At 38.5% G+C, this 21,558-nt stretch overlaps 1 protein-coding gene across 3 annotated transcripts in view; it reads left to right on the top strand.

Moving 5' to 3' along the window:
• Positions 1-21,558, top strand: part of LOC143899202 (nephrin) — a 213,679-nt gene that overhangs the window by 169,638 nt on the left and 22,483 nt on the right. For all 3 annotated transcript variants that reach the window (XM_077409282.1, XM_077409281.1, XM_077409283.1), the window contains one exon: positions 17,636-17,766. In XM_077409282.1, coding sequence (XP_077265408.1) covers positions 17,636-17,766 — 131 coding nt within the window. The remainder of the gene's footprint in view (positions 1-17,635; positions 17,767-21,558) is intronic.

Below are 21,558 nucleotides of genomic sequence, written 5' to 3'. Positions count from 1 at the left end.
AATCTTGACATTCAGAGTTTGGAAAGTTCTCCTTGTATTTAAGGACTCACAATCAGTGATATAAACAAAATATTACATCTTGCGACTTATCGTGTGATTAAATCTTATGATTTAGGGATTAATGTCTTCTATTTTTACATTTGAAAGAAATCTCAATGAGATAATTTAAGGATTTTAAAAAATGCTTTAAAAGACCATTGGATTGCATTCGTGACAAGAATTTTAATGTCTACTCGATACGTGAGTCTTCCCAGACTCATATCGATATTTTATAACGAATATGTGATACGATAGAATTTAAAATAGGATTTAGCCGCGCTAACTACCTGAAGGGAGAGCACAAAAGCCGCGGGTCTTTTCTCATTAAATTGCTTTTTCTTCGGATGAACGAAAGCCGATGATCGATATGCGCGGCGCGTTCGACAAAACGCGATTTAATTGATGGATCGCTTTGCGAACACCATGCACCGAGCTGTACGGACGAAAACGCCGTTCGATGGCCGAAAGCGCTGTCATCGAAAAACGCAGTAGCCTCGATCCGACATCTCGGGATCCCATCCGACGAACAGGATTTTAAAACGTTTCTGGCAGCGCTCGTTCCGAACGGAAAAAGAAATGAAAAAACAAGCTTGTCCGGCGGTTCGTGACTTGTCCGACGCAGAACGTCATGCCGAATGTCGGGGCGATGTGCAAATGGTAGATGAATATATGGAATGCAGGAGACATATGTTATGCTTAAAGCGACAGACTTTTCCAAACTATATAAAAACGTACCGCCAATAAAAACCCGAGAATCATGACGCTTGTTAAAATCAAAATTATGAGGTTTAGGTTTGAAATCTAGATCTCTGCGTTTCTTCAAACCTATCTGTATTACTTTCGAATTCTTGAATTTTATGATTTATAATTCTTGTACTCTGAAAATTATGTTCCATTTAATTTAAAAGTAATTATGTCAGTATCTCTGAAGTAATATTATTGTCTGGATACCTATTTTTAGATATTCATTCTTCGTGATTCGTATAAAATACGCGTAGGAAAAATCCTGACATGAAATCACATATTCTATCCTTTACTCACGCTTTTAAATTCACGGAACATCTGACCACCCCCACGCGATCCGTTTTCCACTTTTACACACGCCCGCGCTTACATCCTCGAATACTATTCTGCAGCGATCGATACGACTAATACCGCGGTCGAATATGAAATATGGACGTTTGCATTTTTTTTTTCGCGATATAGTCGGCGAAAAAATGCCGATTCCACGAACGGCTACGCGCAGGCGGTCGAGATAAAATCCGCGGAATGTCGATAAATGAAGCACTACTACATTTGTACACTTTGCATACTTCATTTGTGTCGGAATAGCTAGGATTTTGTTGCGGCTGCTGGGCGCACGTCGGCGTTTGCCGTATCTGTTTTTGTCCTCGGCGTCGCGTCGGGGAGTTTCTCGATTTTGCATTTTTATACGTACATCATCGCGCGTCCACGCTACGTGCGTTTATGACGGTATTATGCACTTTTCTGCACAAAGGAGCGGCTGCAATTGTTTTTACCGTTTCTCGTGCGCCTCGCGCAGTCGGAATGACAAAAATAAGCACGATATCTTTTTCAAAGAAAAGCAATCTCATTTATTTCTACTCATTTATTTTCGCCATTATTATCACCGTCGTTTTATTTTAACGATCCTTTGTGAAATAATATATGTATAATAAACTAGGAGCACGTAAAGTGCGTCGCGCAAGTCAGGTGTCTCTTCTTCGTAGATTCTTTAGCGGCTTTTTGTAGACGGGTTTTCTTTCATACACGGTTGAAATTGTGATGCTACTCTATCTGTTTCTAAGTGCTTTATCAGACACAATTATTATAATTCAAAATAAATAATATTGATTTTCATATAATCACATTTTAAGATAAAATGCTCATTTGAAATCGCCGAGTTCTTCAAAACGCAACGCTATCTCATCTCGCTATGAAATAAATCGATTAATTAATGAGGTAGAAAAGAAAACCCTTTTCACGGTTATTTTCGTATAAAGATTTACTGCGGGTCTTTCGGTTTTCTCATATCAAGATGACTGTTTGTCGTGGAGGTTATCGGCGGCCATTAAAGAAATATTACAACCCGGGTTAAAGGATGTCGGGGATGAAGGAGCGAGACAGCAGCTTCGGCGGATTTTAGCGATTCTTTGAGGGTGGCAAATCGAAATAGGAGGAGATAGAGATAACGTTGCTTTTATCTCGCGAGTGGAAGTAAGAACGACGCGTTTCGCATTTTACGAGCGGCTATTTAGATTTTATATGGCTACTTCCTGCCGCGCGCTTGTATGCCTCGCGCATTCACAACCGCCGTATCTTTACATTCTGAACATTTTGATAGGTGCACACGTGAATCGGAATTGCGAACACGAATTTTTACGATCGCGACTTACGTTCGCGATAGGTGCATTTTTCAGCTTAATTCGGCAACATCTTTAAAGTTATTTGCCACAATGTCTTTTCTCAAACGAAAAGGCAGAGGAAAGAAGTGTCTTTTCGCAAAGGAAAAGGCACTTCTTCGCCCAAGATATCCTGTAATCTTATAAACGTATCTTCCTTTATTTTACATCTAAATATCTCTTTCTAAAACGTATTTTTCAGATTTGATAAAAATTCGTGCAGCTGGTTTTTTTATGCTGTGCCGTGATAAAACAATCACAATCCATAAATTTGTAGGCTTTTGATCAATAAACTTTTACGAACAAAACGAATTTTTATAAATCGTTTGTAAATTATAACTTTTGATTACTAATCAATCAATAGTTCTTTATTATTTTAGGATATATCTATCAATTTGTTAGAAAAATGTATTTTTGCGCGCTATAATTTTTTTATTGTATAATTATTGTATAATCGACCTATTTTAAACGAACAGATTGTTCTATAGAAAAGCATGCTATTGATAGAAATATAATCGATCAATAAAATTGCTCCGAATACTCGCGTATGGAATAATAATACATAATTTTATGATAAATACCATCGTTGATCAGTCATTTGTGCGAATGCTTAATCCCGCGAATATAATTACGTATTATCCTACTTGGTATTCGCTACTGGCTAATGTTGCCGGAGGATTTCGAAAAAAAGATAGCTTTTGTCTTGTAATTACCGTCGATCTCTTCGACTTTCTTGACAGCTCGCATGTTAATTGCCTTAATTACCGTGGCTACGCCAGCTATTGGAAAACCGCCACAAATTCCCAGAAAAGTCCCATGAATATTTACGAATGCTTCATTTGTAGTCCGAGTTTCGATTCTTCTCCTCCCATCTTTCCCTGGTAAATTCCCGACAGTTATTTATGAGAGACGAGGGGTCAAAAATCGCTTTTGTACTGACTTTGATGTATATTCAGAACAGCTTCAGCTTCGAATTGAAGTAGAATAGATGAGATCTTCAAAAATATTCCAAGTTCTATCCTACGAAGTCTGCGTAAATGAATGCGATTCTTCAAGGAGTATAAAAACCGGGGTTATCGCGGCGGCAAATGATATAATAAATGATAACTTTACGGTGCAGCGAAATTTACGATTTTTAGAAACAGTCGCGGTTACTGAGTAAAAGAAAGAAATTGTAAAGAAGAGAAGTCGTAAGGCAGGTGTCATAGAAATAGAGCTGGGGATGAAGTTTAGGACTCATCAGAAGATGGAAGTTAAAAAGAAGTGACGCGAGGACTTCAAGATTACATTTCGTAGGATTCATAAATTCAGCGTCCCAGAAGAGTCCAAAATGTCAATGTCTTCTCTCGCGTCAGAACTTTTCGTACACTCGCTATATGTTAGTCAAACATGAGGATTCTTTAATTTTGTTTTCTGCAAAATGTCACTATTTAGAATAGAATTTATAATAATTGCATTAGCGATTTTATAATTTAATAATCTAACACGGACGAAGTTATTTTCCTCCCGAAGAGTAATATTGACTTCTTTTATCGAAACTGGGTTAGCACAATAAATCAATCCCCGACTTTTTCCAACAATTTTTATTTTAAAACTATGGAAATATGCATAATGCAACTTTTTAAATTGATGCAGTACGGAAATAATATATATAGCGCGCTCTCTCTTTCTCTTTTATTCTTTAATATTATAATATAAAATATTATATATTTAAAGAGAGTTTTATTATACATATTGCGTATCAAACTTAATGTAAACTTTAATTAACGCGTTCGATAAACGCGATTTTCAAACCTTTCGAAACAAATACGATCTCGCGAAGAAGCGCAACTTAGGTAGAACTCTCGCTCGTAAAGAAAACGGGAAGGGGAAAAAACCCCGAGATAGAGAGAAGAAGCGGTGCCCGTAATCCATTCGACGCATAACCGAAGTTTTAAACTCTGACACTTAACAAGCAGAATCGCGCCGTAAATCCCGAGATGCAGTAACCGCCCGTCTCGCTCGGACTGCGAATATCTTCGAAGGAGCTCATTTTACGCTTCTCGAGTACCCGGGGAACGTCGTAAAACGCGTTATTACGATTCCCGGTAGCTGCGCCTGCCATCCACGACAAATTCACTCGTCCAGCAGCGCGATTCCTTAGAGCGTGTATCGCGATCGCGTGATGGTGTCTAACTCCCTCCCCCCCCGTTCAGCGCGACGGTTTGCGGTTTACAGGGCGACTATTATGATCTACACGAACGCATTTAAGCGGAACCGAGCTTAAACGACAGGATCCGTAAGTAATAAAAGTCTGGAATATTAACTTGATAGTTGATGTTTCACAATACAACGAAAAATGCTTTCTTCTCGCAGCATTTACATTTAAGTGTGATCGCATGCGGGATACTTCGTTTAAAGGAACGATTTATGGTTTGTAATGTAACTCATTTCCGACTATGGTGCGCAATACCTTATATACTGACTTACATGAAAGTGTAAATTTTACACGCTTAGCTCGCAAATTACCGTATCATCGATAAATAAGTAGATCACATCGATTTACGGATCAATTTCTTTTATATGTAAAGCTTCAATTCATGATCCCATGGCACACCTTGCATGCGAGTAAAAAAATATTACATCGCCGTCGTCTTTGGCCGGCGCACCTATCTATACGTCGGTGATAAATTTTTCATTCCACCATCATAAACCGGTCCGGTCTTGTCGATCTCTTGCGTGTTACGTTCATCGTAATGAAATAGATAAATAGAATGTCGCACGACAATGTTTTTTCCTCTGGTCACGGTTTGTCTGGTCATGGTTTTGTTTAAAACGTATAGTAATACTCTGTATCTCGCGTACACTGTTTTTTTTTTATCTATACTCCGAGTTCTTTTACGGATAAAATCGATGCCGCAGGTGCATACGATACATTCTCTCATGCGCAGAGAACGAAATATTATTTCCCCGAGTTCTGTAAAGCTTCGAGTTTTCACAAAATTATGATTTGATGCTTGAAGAAGCTACATATAAGATGACGTCTGAGAAAACCGAAATTTATTTTAATGTTAAGTATCAATTAAACAATAATTAAGTGAGATAAATATAAACAATGTTGATATCTACAGTGGCAAAATGTAGAGAAAAGTTAATTTACTTTTTTACATGCGTTTAAAGAGTAAGTAGAGTGCAATGCAGTTCAACCTACTTGACAGTGCTTCAAGGAGATCGGGTCAACGGCGTGAGAGCCCTAATGAATCATGAGTGTTAATGAGCGTCGCAAGAAACGCGCCGACAAAGACGACCTCCGCCGTCAGTCTCTTTTTTGAACGGCGGTGCATCTCGACAGGTGGTGCATCCTAGCGAAGTAACTTTACAGAAGGCTTTTAGATCCGGGAAGACTCGTCGGGCCATCGTGCCAAGTAATAAGGACATCGCAACACCTTTCAACCTCGTCACGGACCTTCCTTGCTCGTCGAAGCTTTCTACCTCTCGTTCGCTATTTACGCGCAGCTTTTTTTCGCCCAACCGGGATGGTAACATGAATTTTTACAATGTAAGTGGTAACGTGAAGTGCTTTTAAATATCCGACTAGAGTGCTTTAAAACCATCGGCCATTCTTTCATCTTTATAAAGCTCGAAATCGGCTTTGAAACAAATTTCTTTGAGAATTTTATGAAATTGTGAGACATATTTTTTATAAATTTTTTTCCAACAATTGTTGCTTTTAATATTTTGACTAACTTTTAAAGTTTTATTAGATATCAACATTATTTATACAAAGTAAATTAAGACATTAAGATATTTTAAATCAAATCTCTGAAATTCAAAAACTCCCAACAACTAAAGAAAATTTTGTCGACATATATATAATAAAAAATATGTTTGATAAAAATAGAGAAGAAAAAGTTTACAAAAATTATTATATAATCAATATATGTTTTATATTCTAAACTTTTTAAAGTTAATTTACATTTTTTTATAGTATCAATTTTACAATTTTATTTAATTTTGAATCGTAAGACGAGGAATGAATAAGCAATATGGAATAATTGATTGGATTGTGCGGAAAATCCTGGAAAAGCTCAAAAATTCTTTGTATGTACAGAATATTTCAAAAGCTTAATTAAAATGGGAAAAATCATGACATCGCTTCGTGCGCTTTATGTAATTCTCTTGTAGATAATTAAAGCGACAAAATTTGCTCGCGTGTAGTTAATGAGGGATCTGAAATTAATCATTTTACTTCGTCCGTCCGGCCTAAAATCCAGACCGACAAATACATCGTGGACGATCGTGCTTTTTATCGAATCCCACGCATTTGATATTCATAATTAACAGCCGATATTCATAATTAACGGAGGCGGCGCGAGCACGAATGAAATAAAGCCGCATTTAGATTCATTAAATAGCGTCCGGCGTGCAGGCACGCGATCGCTTCGATTATTCACACGGACAGAACAAATTCCCGTATTCATTATTTTACAAGAGGCTTCCGAAAGTAGTAATAGCAGAAGAGCCATTGAACGATTTTCCATATACGATACCGATACTGCTTTATCAATAATAATTATAATAAAATAATATTATACAATATGTAAAATGAAAAACTGTAACAACGTTCCTTTTCGTTCTATATATCATTTTACGTTGTCAATTGAAAGAATAGTCGCGCGAATAAGAGTTTCTAAATTCCGTATTCTTTGGAGCTTACGTTTGTGGAATGTCACATCGTTAACAAGCGGACCTTTAAATTCTAAGAACTTTAAAATTGTTTGCATTTTCCACTTTAAATAGTTTCGTAGATGTTGAAAATGTTTAAGTTATATTATTAGCATGACAAACTCTATAGTGAAAGTCAGACAGAAATGCATTGAAGATTGTTGCCGTGGGGTAATTGTCGTTGCTTTGAGAAATGAATACAAAGGTATAAAGAAGCTGTAGGATCGCTTCTCGCTGGAGACAACCGAGCGTCCAAGAGCGCAGCTGTCGCTCGTGATTAATTAACGCGGCGACCTCAAGTAATGCCTGTCGATTCGTTATCTACGACGATGCGTGCACACGTATGCATCGCAACGACCGGCCGGACCGGACGAGCGATAGCTTCGACAATTTTGCGGTTTAGGTATGCCCGCGTCTGCGGTTCCGAGGTATCGATATTGCGGTTGAGTGTCCAATTTGCGAGTGCCGACGAATCCGTTGATTTACGGACGACAGCCGGAACCGCGGCTACGGGGAGTACGACACACGTTCCGGAGCGGATAATCCACTTCTGAGGAAGGCTTTACGTCATTGGAAGGGGGATTTAAATTGGTGGATGTTCCGTGGCCGTAATACGCGAGAAGCAGCGCATGTCGCGGATGACGATAATTTTTCGCGGAAGATGATATATCTAAAGCATATTTAAATAAGACTCCCCTTTTTGTGGAAATCCTTCATTTTTTAGTAATAATATATGCCTCCTTACATATCTTTCTCTTTATTTATAGCTGAAGAATATGCGCGCGTATTTCATATAATTAAAGAGGAAGTTATTAGTCTGAAATTTACTAATCACTTTTATATAATGCATTCGTTGCCTGATTAATTATCCGTATCTTGGCAAAAACTTTACGAATTATTAATTGCTACGTTTAAGGACTATTAATCGTTGCGAATTCTCCGCACGATAAAACTGTCTTAGACTGGAAGGAAAGTAATTTTAATGAGGTCGTCACGGCCCAACGAGCCGGATCGGGTAACGTTCGATTATCGGAATGGAAAGGATTCACGCTGTTGACGCGGAAAGATTTATGTCCTCGCGTCGGTGAATGATTTATGCTCGCACGGCTTCGCGTGGTTTAGGAGTCATAATCCCTACGATCGATAGTCACTTTGATTAAAATTGTAGCTGAGCGCTAATAAGAACAAACGTATCGAACTATAAGATAAAAATCAATCTTTTTAAGATAAATCTTATGTCAATAGAATAAATTTTTATTCTGAACATATATAACATATATACAATAATAACACGATATAATGTAATAAAATATGTAATACGATATACAATAAGAAAAAATCAGGATATATATCTTTAAAACAAGACACATTTATGTTCTTGCCAAATAAGTATCAAATTAATTCATTTTATTTTACTAGCGATTATTTTTCGTGTCTAGCTTGACATAAACGTTCAGGGATGTTTTTGGTGACGCGAGCTGCAGCGAAGCCATGCGTCATTCACGGCACGACAAATAGGCAATTATCAATTATCGCCCCGATGAGCATTTAAGTGTTTATCCGTGTGCCTGTAACTACGAGCACAGTTAACTACTGCGAAGCCACCGCCGTCGTTTGGCTACAACCGGCATAACAGCGCAAACTCTCCATTGTAATAGTCTGCTGCACTTTAATTGACTATCATAGTCCACGAGCCTTCGTTATCAGCCTCAAAATTAACCTGGTGTGCGGTAATCCTCGCGCGCACGTGCGCGCGCGTCCGCCTACATGTTTGAGCTTTACCACTGTCGGCACGATATTGACATGTACTACTGTCGCTTCCTAATTGACTACCACTACTTGCGCCGTCGTACGTGTACGTTCACGTAATCCACGATGTTGTTCCACTCGACGTATGCATATAACACGGTGCACCGTCAATCGTTAGCGAAAGCCTGATCATCGCGCATTCTACTTATCAACGTGCGCTCGTCTGTATCAATCTGCGTCTTCGGTGATGAACGGAGGAGTGCATTTCTCTAGAAATCCGTAACTTTATGCATTTTTCTATAGATTTATAATGCTTGAAAGCATTATAATTCTTTCGTGATTTATTACATTTTACTTCTGTGGCCTTCTAGAGCCCGTTTTATGCCGCGTTGCATCGTCTGTGATTATTTATCGTGTATCACTTTAACATTTTTAACTGCTGCCCGCAAAACTTGTTTGTTGTAGCATCTCTCGTACAAAATAATACGCGCGCACGAATAAGTTGTGCGGATTCATCAGGAAACCGCGAACGTAATTGCACGACAGCGTCAGCGCCGTATACAAAAACGATAAATCCAAGCATTGTCTTCGAACGTTGGAAAGCCATTATCGAACGCCATTACTCGCGAAGCTAAATGGTCCCGAACTGCAAGAGGAACCGGATCGCCGAGCGCAGTTCGATACCTGAGTAACGCCACCGAGGAAATTTTGCATTCCTTGAATCGTTAAGCTTCATCGTTAACCTCGATCGGTCGAACTCTAAATCACGGCTCTGTCAATTTCACGGTGGCCGATATGTCGGACTATCTCGCGAACCAATACTTTAATTAACATTCTCGGTCGTCCTTCGGACAGAAATTAAACGAGTAACAATAAGTCGCACTTTCCATTGCTACGTCTCTGATATTAAAAGTCTTCAAGTTATGGAGTTTAGATAAATTGCAGAGCGAAGAAAAAAATCAATAAAAAGGCTACCAAGAATAGGCTTTTGATAAATTTCTAAAATTCTTTCAAACAATTGAATGGATCCAAAAATAGTATGTAGCTATTTAATAACAGAATGATAATATAGCAGGTTTAATTGATTATGCGGAGGAGTTAATTATATCTTCATATTAATTCCGTAAAAACCATATCCTTATTGCTCAACATCGTTTTCGTTTCCAGATGGTAACCGCAAAGTTTTTAATTAAAAATTGACAGAATCCCGCGGTCGACATTCCTTCGGTCGCAACGACATTAACACAGGACGACCGCGGCCGTGTGTGCCGAATCCACCATTCTGCTCGTTGGTAATCTCCACCTTCCGAATAATAGACAAGGATGACGAAGTTTTAATTAAAAATTAGTAGCCTTTGAGAGGCGATCCGTTGATTCGCCGCGTCCCCGAAAATCGCAAACGCTCCCTCGCTTTTCCACGGCTATCACGAATTCCTCGATCCCGGAATTCACCGTTCTCTGCAAAAGTCTAAACCGTGACATAGTAATAGAATTTACTTTGCAGACGTGAATTTGATTTAATATATTTCTTCAGTAAAAATTCGACACAGACGAAATTGACTTTTTCTGAAAATAGAAACGCGATCGATTATGCAATATATCTATTTCTTTTTATAATATGTTTCTGTATTTCTCTCTCTTATATTTCTTGATAAAATTGCACTCGTTTGATCGCCAAGTGATCAAATGTTTCGAGCTTCTCCTTTTTAGCGTTTCCCCTTCACATTTCTCCCTCAGGGCACATCACAGATGTGTAATCGTCTTTTAAAAATCGATCGTTATCGCGTCGGGAATCTTCGCGTTGCTCGTTTGGCCCGACTTGTCGACTCGGCAGGATCGACACGTATCCCCAGATCGAATGGATCGCACGGTTTGACCCTTTCCAAAAATTTCTCGCTGGCCAGGACGTCGATATCAATCGGATTCATCGCGCGACGGAACAATCGGCCGAAGAAGAATTCGCCAGATGATATCGCCCCAGTTTATCGCACACGTCGCAGAATTCATATCGCGCAGCCGCCATAGATCTATTTCGGAAATCTCTTCTCAATCTTTCTCTCTTTCTCGTGTTTTTTATCTCTCATTATCACGATGTAAATTTATCTTATTTTCATTTCTTCCTAACTTTTTTTTATCTGTCGTTCCCTGTTCTCGAAACGCAAACAGATACATACAATGCAATAATAGTCTATGAAGGATTTTATTTTATTTTGTGTAACTATTTCTCTGAAAATTATTTCACAATTTATTTAATTGTCATCTATGGAATAATTTGAGGTCATTTTGAAAAAAATTGATCATAACATCTATTATTAATTTAAAATAATTAAAGCTAATTATGTATTAAATTTTATTTTATAATGAGATCTTTATGATATCGTGGTAGCAAATATATTTTTACAGTAACTTTGGACCTTAAATTGAAAGAGAGAGCATTAAAATGTGGTATATGTCACTCGAGGTATTCCAATTTTTAAGGCAGTACAATATACAGAGTTAACGCAAGTATATTTTTCCCTTATTCACCTGAATTCTTAACCCGCCTTACTGTTAGATCTTCATCTTGCTCGCAATTCCAGCTACTCCTATTGTTTCTCCACATTTTCGCCATATCTCACACGGTTTCGGCTTCGCCTTCGTTCCTCACTGCGTTCCTCGACGTTTCGTCCTCGTTCTTCCTTCCTTTGCATCTTCTTCTCCGCTCTGCATGCTCACGCGGTTTTTCGTCAGCATTTCTTCGCCAACATTCATCTTCTTTTCTTCCCTATCTCCCAGCGCGGTCCCGTCTCTTCTCCGTCTTTTCTACCGCCCCTATTACATTCTTCTTCATTCTCGTTTCTCGTAAGTTGCAAGTGAATTCCTTTCTCGCTGTCGTTCTTTTGTCACTTTAAATTTAAGATTCTTTCCAATTCTAATATTTCTTACTGGACGTGGAATGTTTTTAATAAATTGTAATCTTTTTTAATTATAATTTTTGACAAACAAATCTTTTTAATAATTTCTCCCCAAAAAATTAAAGCAAAAAATTTCTCCGTCAAGTTCTCGCATTTAATCTGTTAGATATAAAGGGATTAAACTGATATCTTATTCAATTTATACCTTTTTCTTCGACTTTTTCTACTTTTGAAGAGCTTGCTTTGGATTAAAGGAATTCTAATCCTTTTATATTTCCTTTTCTCCGAACAATAAATTTTTCTCTCGCTCACACCTGACACGCACACTGTCCCGCTCGGTCTTCCTTCCTGTCCCACTTTGTCTTCTTCCGTTATTCCCACTTTTTCATTTGTGCTCTTCTCGCCCTCCTTATCGAGACTTTTCGTTTGGCAAGAACTTTGATGAATCGAATTCTCTCGGGGTGACGACAGTGGTCCACCACGCGGCCTCCGCGAGGTGCCCGAACGAACAATGCGCCAAGCTTTATTCGACGATAGGACGATCGCTCGAGATGCCGCCGACTATGGACTGACGTTATCTACGGATCGTCGAAGAGAAAGGAGTTTCATTATCCAGATAACATTGGAGACTGCTAGGAATGGTTACGGACCCTTGAGTACCGCAAAATTCGTGTAGTTTGCGTACATCTAGGTAAAGATAATAGTGCAAATAAATTGAATTAAACTAGAATGAGTTTTTGATTTATCGAGTCATCTTCACTCACATTCTGATAATTATTTTGATTGCTAGGGCAAAAATTGAAAATATATGGTCTACATGCTTTCACATCGTTTACAACTCGGGGATTATCTTTTTAAAGAAAAAAAATTTATACATTTACGTTCGTAGAATTAATTGACGTTGTTGAGAAATATCCTGTATATTAATAATGCATCGTGCGCGACGAGAACCAGTTGTTATGAAATTTCCGACACAGGATGCAATATCGTTTTTCATATTTTCAACGATGCGCTATTACCGTGGATTCCCAGAGGCGTAGTGGAATAATGCGGAGCAGGGCGATTTCAATACAGAGATCGGTTGGTGGTTCGCGCGGAACCGGATACGCGACGCGTGTCCGGCGGAAAGCGGCGGAAAAAAAAGAGAGAGTGTCGCGATTTGAGTGGTTCCGCAGAAATGAAAATGCCCGACGTAGCACGATAATTGCTCGCGCGTCGTGTCGCTTTTGCGAGCTTCCATCGAGGCGCGATCGCAAGCGCGATCGGAAACCGCTAACCAATCATCCAGCCAATTTCGTTCGACCGCTGGGTGCGCGAAAAATACAACGCACGTACCACGAGCGCCGCTTAAAAATCAATTTCGTAAAATAATATTAATAGGCTTGCTCGAAAGAGGGGAAAGGGAAAGGAGCAAAGCCTCTGAAAAAATATTTGGATGATTCAAACTTGCATCATCAGATTATGAAATAATTATATATTCATAGAAACGGTAAAAGATATTCCGCTTAACAAATCCTTTAATAAATAATATTTGCGCATAAAACGTTATTGTATTGCAACTAGCAAAACTCTAATTCTTATAAAGATATGTTTCATTGATGAGCATAGTTGACGATGCCGTTGTGATACAAGTCCGTTGTCTGTTGCGTGCAAAAATCCAATATAGTCTGCCTCACGTCATCATCCGACTGGAACCTACGTCCTTTCAGTGTCTTTTTCAACGGATCGAAGAAGTGAAAATCGTAAGGGGAGAAATCTAGACTGCAAGAAAGATCATTTAAGGGAATTGCAATTTGTCCTTTACGACGTTGGCAACATGAGAGCGCGCGTTGTCGTGCAGTAAGATTACCCCTTTACTGAGGTTGCGGGACGTTTAGTTTTAATGGCAAACCCTCTTTACAGTCCAAATCTCTTCCCTTGCGATCTTTACTTATTTGGACAACAGGACAACGGACTTCTACCACAACGACATCTTCAACCTAATTCGTCAATGCCACGATTGTCTTAACACGACGTAACATAAGAAAATTCACGTTTTAAAGAAAACACTTAAAAGACTTTAAAGAATTTCTATGAATTTGTAAAAAGGAATACGCATTTTTTTGTAATAAATAAGGAATCGCTAGAGCGAAGGGATTAAACGTGGCCTAAACGTTCGAATGCACGTGCGAAGAACCATCCCGCGAGAGGGGGCTTGCCGATGCGGTTGCGCGTACTCCGCGAATTTCAGAGCGGCTGAGTGCAGCCGCCGCTGCATCGTCGGGATGCATATTGTGGTGTCGCCGCATGCACGCGCGTTTATATCGGATGCGCGCTACGTACGTGCAACACTATCCGGGATGCGACGCGCGCTATATGCGCCGATGTAAGATTTATTTCGAGATTACATACCGTAGTCGTGAGAGCCGCATTTCCGAGCTGCGACGATCGTGTTTGCCGACGTAATCAGCAGCTCGCGATATGAATATCGCAATACCGCGCGGTTCCATTATAATCCCACGCGATCGCAGATTCCGTGCGGCAATCGTGAAGACGCGATTCTGTAAATTTCGCGGCTCGGAGGAACAGCCAACATAGATTATCGCGCGCGAATATCTAATTCGCTTGAAAATTTTCTAAGTTACTATAACGATGCGTGGATGATTGTATACCATTGTGGTGATTGTATTCAAATTTACTGCTTGAATTTCAGACAGAAATAAAGAAGTCGTTGAAAGAATCTTGTTATATCCGATAAAAATCAAAATTATGTTGGTTTTCGTTATAAAATTTAAATTGACGTTTCCCATTCGTCGTATTTATTCCTCAGGATATATTACATTGTTTTTCATGTATGGATTATTTACACGTTGATTTTATTTCAAGCTTTTTGAAGGTTTTTTTTTAATAAATATAACAATTTTATACAGTCTACACTCACACATCTGACGTAAAACGTAAAATTAAGGTTCCCTATCACGTAATTGCGCATTATATTCCGCGAATTTATTAAGCAGGGTCTGTTATAAGTCATGTTTTCCACTCCGTCGACGATTCTCTCTCGTCGCGTCTCGCTACTTGTATTCTCCGCGTCTTCCATTTCCGCGCGCAGATTCGCGACAGCATGGAAACTAACTACGCGAGACCAATTCAGACTTTGGCGAGCAAACGAGTTGAAATGAAATCCTCCGCGATTGCGATTAAAGTCGGAAACTATTTGGAAAATCATAGACGACTGCTTTTCTACTATTCTAACGTGATATTCCTTAACTCAAACCAAATCTTTTTATTCTACAAAATGTTTATCGTGCTATTTATTCCGTAAACTGTGCTGACGATTAACAATATCTTATCTCGTGTGATTGAAGAATAAGAGAATATAAGAAATTATATGATCTCTATTTATTTTTATTTTGGTTTTCCACATTTTTCCAATTAAATTTACCAGCGTTTTATTTCGATCTCCAATTTCTAGCTGCTGTCCGATCAAGAGATTGATAGTAAAATCATACTGACATGTTTCTCTTCAATTATTTCAGACGTCGGGAAAAGGGAGCTGAAAGAAACTATTCGTTTGAACTAACCACTCTCTCGCTGATTTCTCTGGCGCAAGAGCTTTGTGTTTTCTAGGAAAGCGCTAGACCGCCGATATTCACGATATTTGATATAACTCGCGTTTTTATTAGTCACATTAATTAAAAGTCGCTCGCGCTCACTTGAAAGAAATAATAATTTTTTTTTTTTCGTTTCGCTTCGAATGGACGCTACACGCGGAAATCGAAGAAAAATATTGCGAGAGAAAGCTGGAAGCTTGCGCGCATACCGTTTTCCGCGCTTGTCCGTTCGATTTCGCGCGCGTAGCGCGATTGCCGCAACGAAAATCAATGCCACTTTATTTATCGAGAAGCACTCCCGCGATTCTCATTGGCCCGTTTTTTTCACGCGTGTGTTGCGAGAATGGATTGAATCAACATGCAATTACTATCTCGCAACGCTACGCGCGACGGCAATGCGCCGTCCGCAATGCTTGTAATCGTAATTATACACGAGTGCATTGTTACAAATATTCCGGTCACACACAAGGTATCCGAAACAACCACCGTTTCCTCTCGGCAATAGATAACTGAACTCAATGCGAAGAGAAATTCATAATGTCACGCGTACCAAAAGTTGTTTATAGTTATCGTTAATTAAATAATTTATAAACAGGAACGCATATATACGCGCGCGAGTGTATTATAATTACTCCACCTAACTGTGATACGTCAAAAATATATCACTGACGAAAATTTCAATGCTTTGATCAAAGTGTCATTATTAATAGCGTCTGCTGAGCGCCGTGTTCGTTTACATTTCCCTCGTGCTATTAGAAGGGAGCTTTAAATTAGTTCACTTTGATTTATTATTTAAGTAGCCTTATGGACCTGGGATCTCGTTAAGAACCTTCTGTGCCTTTCTTTTTCATTGAACATTGAGATCCTATTTGCGATGTTGTTTAATATTGTCGTGCTTCACGAACGGAGTTATCGATTGTTTCATTCACGTCGTAAGACTGTAATTAATTAGTTTTAAATGCCACTAACAAGATTATACATCCGCGCACATTGTAAAATGTAAAGCTAAAACAATCCACACAACCGTGTTATTAAATTAGCTCCGAAATTTATTGTGTAATTTTGTTATGTGTTGATTGTAACAAAGCCTTCAAAGAAATTTTGCGTTTATATTAAATGAAAGCATCGAATAATTACATTTATATCGTTAATTCATTGATATTTAACGTAATTGTAATTAATTAAAATAGATTCAAGAGTTATTGCAAAAGTTTTACATTCTTTTTGGATAAAATTACTTTAATAAATAAAATAATCAAATATATTACGGAATTAATAATGAAATTTATTATTACAGTAATAATTTTTAATCCATTTTTACTCGTTTCTTTATCGCGGGTGTTGGTCAATCTATTTAAATCAGTCGGTTATATATAAATGTAAAATTCGAACATTTTTATTGAAACAGACGCGCATTCGATTGTCAGTAAAATGAAATTTTGGTCCCTAATCATCGCTCTTTATCGTTATCATCATTATTCGCAAATTAACTCTACACAGAGCTGTACACACACACACACGCACACAAACACACACACACATTCATACCAGAATTGATGTAGTGATCAATCGCGATTTTCATTATACGAGAAAATCACGCGCGATAAAATTCCGGGCTAACGTGACGCGTTTCCGCTTTGACTCTACTGCCGAAAATGCAGATTTCATTAAACTCCAGCCCATTAATATCCGCAATATTATTCCGCCGTGCATTGCTATCCATCGGTTCATAAATAACGCTGTGTCAAAGCGACATTTATAAATTACCAACGATGTCACGCTCCGCGATACACCCGCGACGTTCAGGCTTTTTTTGCGATCTCGCTCAAATATTGCACGGGATACGTTGAATATTCCGACGTAGCTAAACATCACCAAATCCGAAATTATTCATGTCTCTGTTGCTCGAATATAGAAATAGATTTCTGGTACTTCGCTTTTTTTTAATATACAATTCTCATTGTCAGTGGAAGTAAAAATATATCTTGGTTTAATCAAAGAAATTATTTTCAGTGGCTTTCTATATTTGAGGATGTTACGTTACGAAGTAACACAAAATAATATAATTATAATTGATTATATAAAATTATAAGATACTAATAGGTAGATAAGTAATAAAAATAAAGCAATTTAATATCTTGGAGCATACATATATCGTAATTCTTTAAATCATGAATACGTTGAAAACTTCACATATGATGAATTATACTTGTCACTTTTCATTCAGCGTTCGATCTTTCACTTCTGATTGCAGTTGCGCCCATCGCCAGCCTCAAGATAGGTACCACTTTGAACCCGAAGAACATCAAGGAGGGATCAGATGTTTACTTTGAGTGCAACGTCAGGGCGAATCCCAGATCGTACAAACTGACCTGGTTCCACGAGGTAGGCGCGCTGCATCGACCACTTCTACTCTTTTTTTTTCTTTTTTGCAACTTAGGACCAATGTACGATCTCACCGTCAATCGAACGCTTAACGAATGCCGGGAATGCGCAAATATTCTGCAATCGACAAGCAGAGTGATACTCGTGTATCGACATAAATATGGATTGAATTCTAATTGCGTGTGCGATACACAAAACATGAATGGATAACACAAGGTCCACAAATTAATTAAGAGTCTGTTATTGAAGTACTTTTAACGGAACAATCTCTATATTCGTTTATCGTGTCCGTTTATTCTTGTTTATCTAGACAAGAATAATTTTAGATGTAGATCGTAGACGTAGGAATCTGTCGAATTGTTATCAAAGGTTATCTGGGTTAGTTGCAATTGACCTGCGAGACATTGGTCGGACACTTCCAACATGACCCTTTAACCCATCCTAAATTACGCAATATACATACATCTACGACGTATAGGTATTGTATATTGTGTAGACTCTACACAATATACAATATATGTCGTCGCGCAATGCCGTTATATACTTCGCCACAAAGATCCCGCCGACGGCATATACGCAATATTGTATAATAAATGATCACTTTTTTTATCAAAACCGAAAATATAGCATTAATGTAAGTATGAAAAATATTATCAAACAAGTCGTATACATCAGACTGGAACAAGTAAAACACTTTTATATTCTGTATTTACATTATAAAGCACAGAATCTTGAATTTTTCCCCATATTTTCGTAAACGAGGTAACGCCATATGTAAGACATTCATTTTTTGAAGTGACGGATTTTAATTTCGCTCTTTCTTGTCTGCCCGTTGTAGACACATTAATTTTATACATATATGGTATATATCTAATTTTAACTATGTGCGTGATTAATTATTATCGCGCCAGACAATATTATTTATAAAACAGCGCGACTTCTTTTGCGACAGTCGCTAGCTTTTCGAAATTCTGATTATTAACATCCAGCTTTTAATGCCATTAGTTTCAAAGAGACAAAAATGTGGCGAGGTAAATGGGCGCGCGTATATGTATTTAGCGACTGCAAACGGCCACAGGGCGGAATTTCAGAGACGACCGATTTTACTGGCTATTTACGCGGATCCTAATGAAATATCCCCCCTAATTAGTACGCCTATTCCGTTCGGCATTAACATTGCGCATCGGGTTCATTCGCCTACAGCGTTATTCGATGCATGCGGTATTAGCCGAAATATATGACGCGTATCATTGCGCAACTGAAGCATGGAGGACCTGATTACATTTTCGCAATATTAAAAACAAATATGTAGAAAGATAAAAAATATTGAAAACAGGAGAAACGCGTTATTTAGAATTAATTACGTAATCGTTAGGTAACGGCAATTCCGTAAAAGGATGGATTTTTTTGGAAATTTAACAGACGCGAAGATATCGCCCGATTATTCGAGATTTTGAGATTCAACAATTCCTTCATATCCCGTATTTATTGATTTAATCAAGTTAGATAACAAATACTACTTGCATAAAATCCAAATATCGAAGAAACATTATTTGGGATTTAGACAAGTTAAGCGATGTTTTTATACGTTGATAGAGAGTCTCCGGAGGTGCCATTTGTCAAATGAATTGCTAAAGTTGGCGCGGAAAGATCCTTAGCCTCCGAATAATCACGGCGATCAAAGTGAGGCTTCGCTGCGGCGATGCAATTAATCAGATTTGAAGGCATCCCGACACAAGACGATCTACTCTCGGATTAGTCTCCTAAGGAAACTACGGAGGAAAACGCCTCGAATTTTCTTCCAATACATCCTGATCCTCCAGGAAATCTCGCGCTTGTATAACTTTGAGTAGGTATCTCCGTGCAGAATTACATCAGTCTGTATCGTCTCGTGTCGTTTTACGCGAACGATCATTCGCGTCGAAACATCGTATAATTCGCCTCTCCTACTTCGACTGGGGACTTTAAACTCGATAACAAACGTAAGCGAAGAAAAGTTCCGCTTTCTTCGCCGTTGGAGCGAACAATATATCCTTTTTTTCATGGAAGCGATTGTCAAAAGTACGTCCTGCAGATTCTCTTTATCTTCGGTCACTCAAGGATCGCCGGAGTTAAGCCTCTTAAGCGGGATTACGTCTTCCATCATTTTCCCCGCTCTCCCTTTCTCCCTTTCTCTCTTTTTCTCTCTTGTCAGTCCCTCGAGAGACCATGAAATCCTGCGAGCGTTTTTCCGGTTCGCTCGTAACATCCTTGGCGTTCTACAAGGATATCCAGCAACGCCATGTCACACGTAAACTGCGTGACGCTCCGTGAAAATTGCATCGCGCGCTTGGATCAGTAATAGTCGTTATTTAGTCTTCGATAAAATTGCATGTTGCGAAGCTTACGACGATGCTATATCCTTGCCAACGGAGCGCGCGAGCCGATACTCCAGATAAATTTACACAAATCGCGGTAATATCTTACCATCAGATTTCTCCCGTTTGCGCACGCTGCGGATAAATAATGCAAATCGAATGAACGTGCAAATATTTTTTGGGAGAACAGAATTTTCCAGAAACAAAGCCCCTCGCTTTCATCAATTTCAACTTTAAAAAATTAAGCATACAATGTTATAAAAAAGTGATTATTTTAATTAATTTATCTCAATAATTCAACGCGCGCGAATCAAAAATCAGTTTCAATGATATAGAAAAGAAATGAGTACTCTTCTACATGAATCATAATATAAAAATAGTATACGTAAAGTGAAAGAGGAAAAAGTTTGACAGAAACGCATCGCACGTTTTTTGTTAACTTTAAAATAATTGATAAATTTTAACATAAATATCTGAGTAAATTTCTCTTAGAGGATTTTCACAGAAAAAGTAGTTATTTTAAAAGTGATGCCATCTAACGCACTGAATATTATATACGGATTTCAATCAGCCACTTATAAGACATAACGTAATAATATAATGTATTTTGACATAAAGAGAAACATGAAGAATAAAGATACACGCTGTCTCTTAAATAGGAAGTAGTTTCCGCGAGTCACTTTTTCTCTTTGTTTCCCTTTCTGTCTTTCCGTCTCTTTCTCCTGCATACTCTTTGCTTCGTACAATTTCGCGGATCGTTTGTCTCGGTTCCAGCAGTGCGACGCTGTTGCATATTTAAGCGAAAAGACGGGCGCGAAAGGAAGAACGTTGACTGTTCTCTTTAAATTTGTAAGAGGCAGGACCTCGGGCAGGACGAAAGGTCCTCACGGTACAAAGGAAAAGGATCGTCGCTCCTCTCGTGTGCGCGCACTTACAGAACGATTTTCTCCCTCGGATAGTCGCGTGCGCTGCCCCGGGGGGACGAAAATTTTTCCTTAGAGGGGCAGGATGCCGTAACGCGACTCCGGGGAATTCCAGGCGAAATTTCGCGAATTATTTATCGGCTCGGTGTCGCACGCCGAGAACGGAGACGACGACGACGACGACGACGACGACGGAAGGTGTGAGTTTGCACGTCTCGGATAAACGATCTGGCGAATCGTGCGAGGAAATCGAAGATGACATTCAGTATCATTCGAGCAGTATGCAAAAAAATTCTTTTTTCTTTTCTCTTCTCGCCGCGAATTTTATAGAAAGGAACTTTTAATTGGGTAGTATTTCATATAAAAGGACCAAAGTTGTAGAATTTTGGAGATATTCTTGCATCTTTTTCATTTTTACGCTTGAAATACTTTATAATATAAAAAATATTTATAAGAGAACTTTCTTCTAGAAATGAAAGAAATAATTATACGAAAAGAATTGAGCAGAATGT

Source organism: Temnothorax americanus, unplaced genomic scaffold, assembly GCF_048541705.1.
Source record: "Temnothorax americanus isolate GAGA-0224 unplaced genomic scaffold, ASM4854170v1 Scaffold26, whole genome shotgun sequence".
In the NCBI taxonomy this organism is placed as follows: Eukaryota; Metazoa; Arthropoda; class Insecta; order Hymenoptera; family Formicidae; genus Temnothorax; species Temnothorax americanus.
Note: the sequence above shows the minus strand (reverse complement) of the source record. Positions and strands in the feature narration are given on the sequence as shown.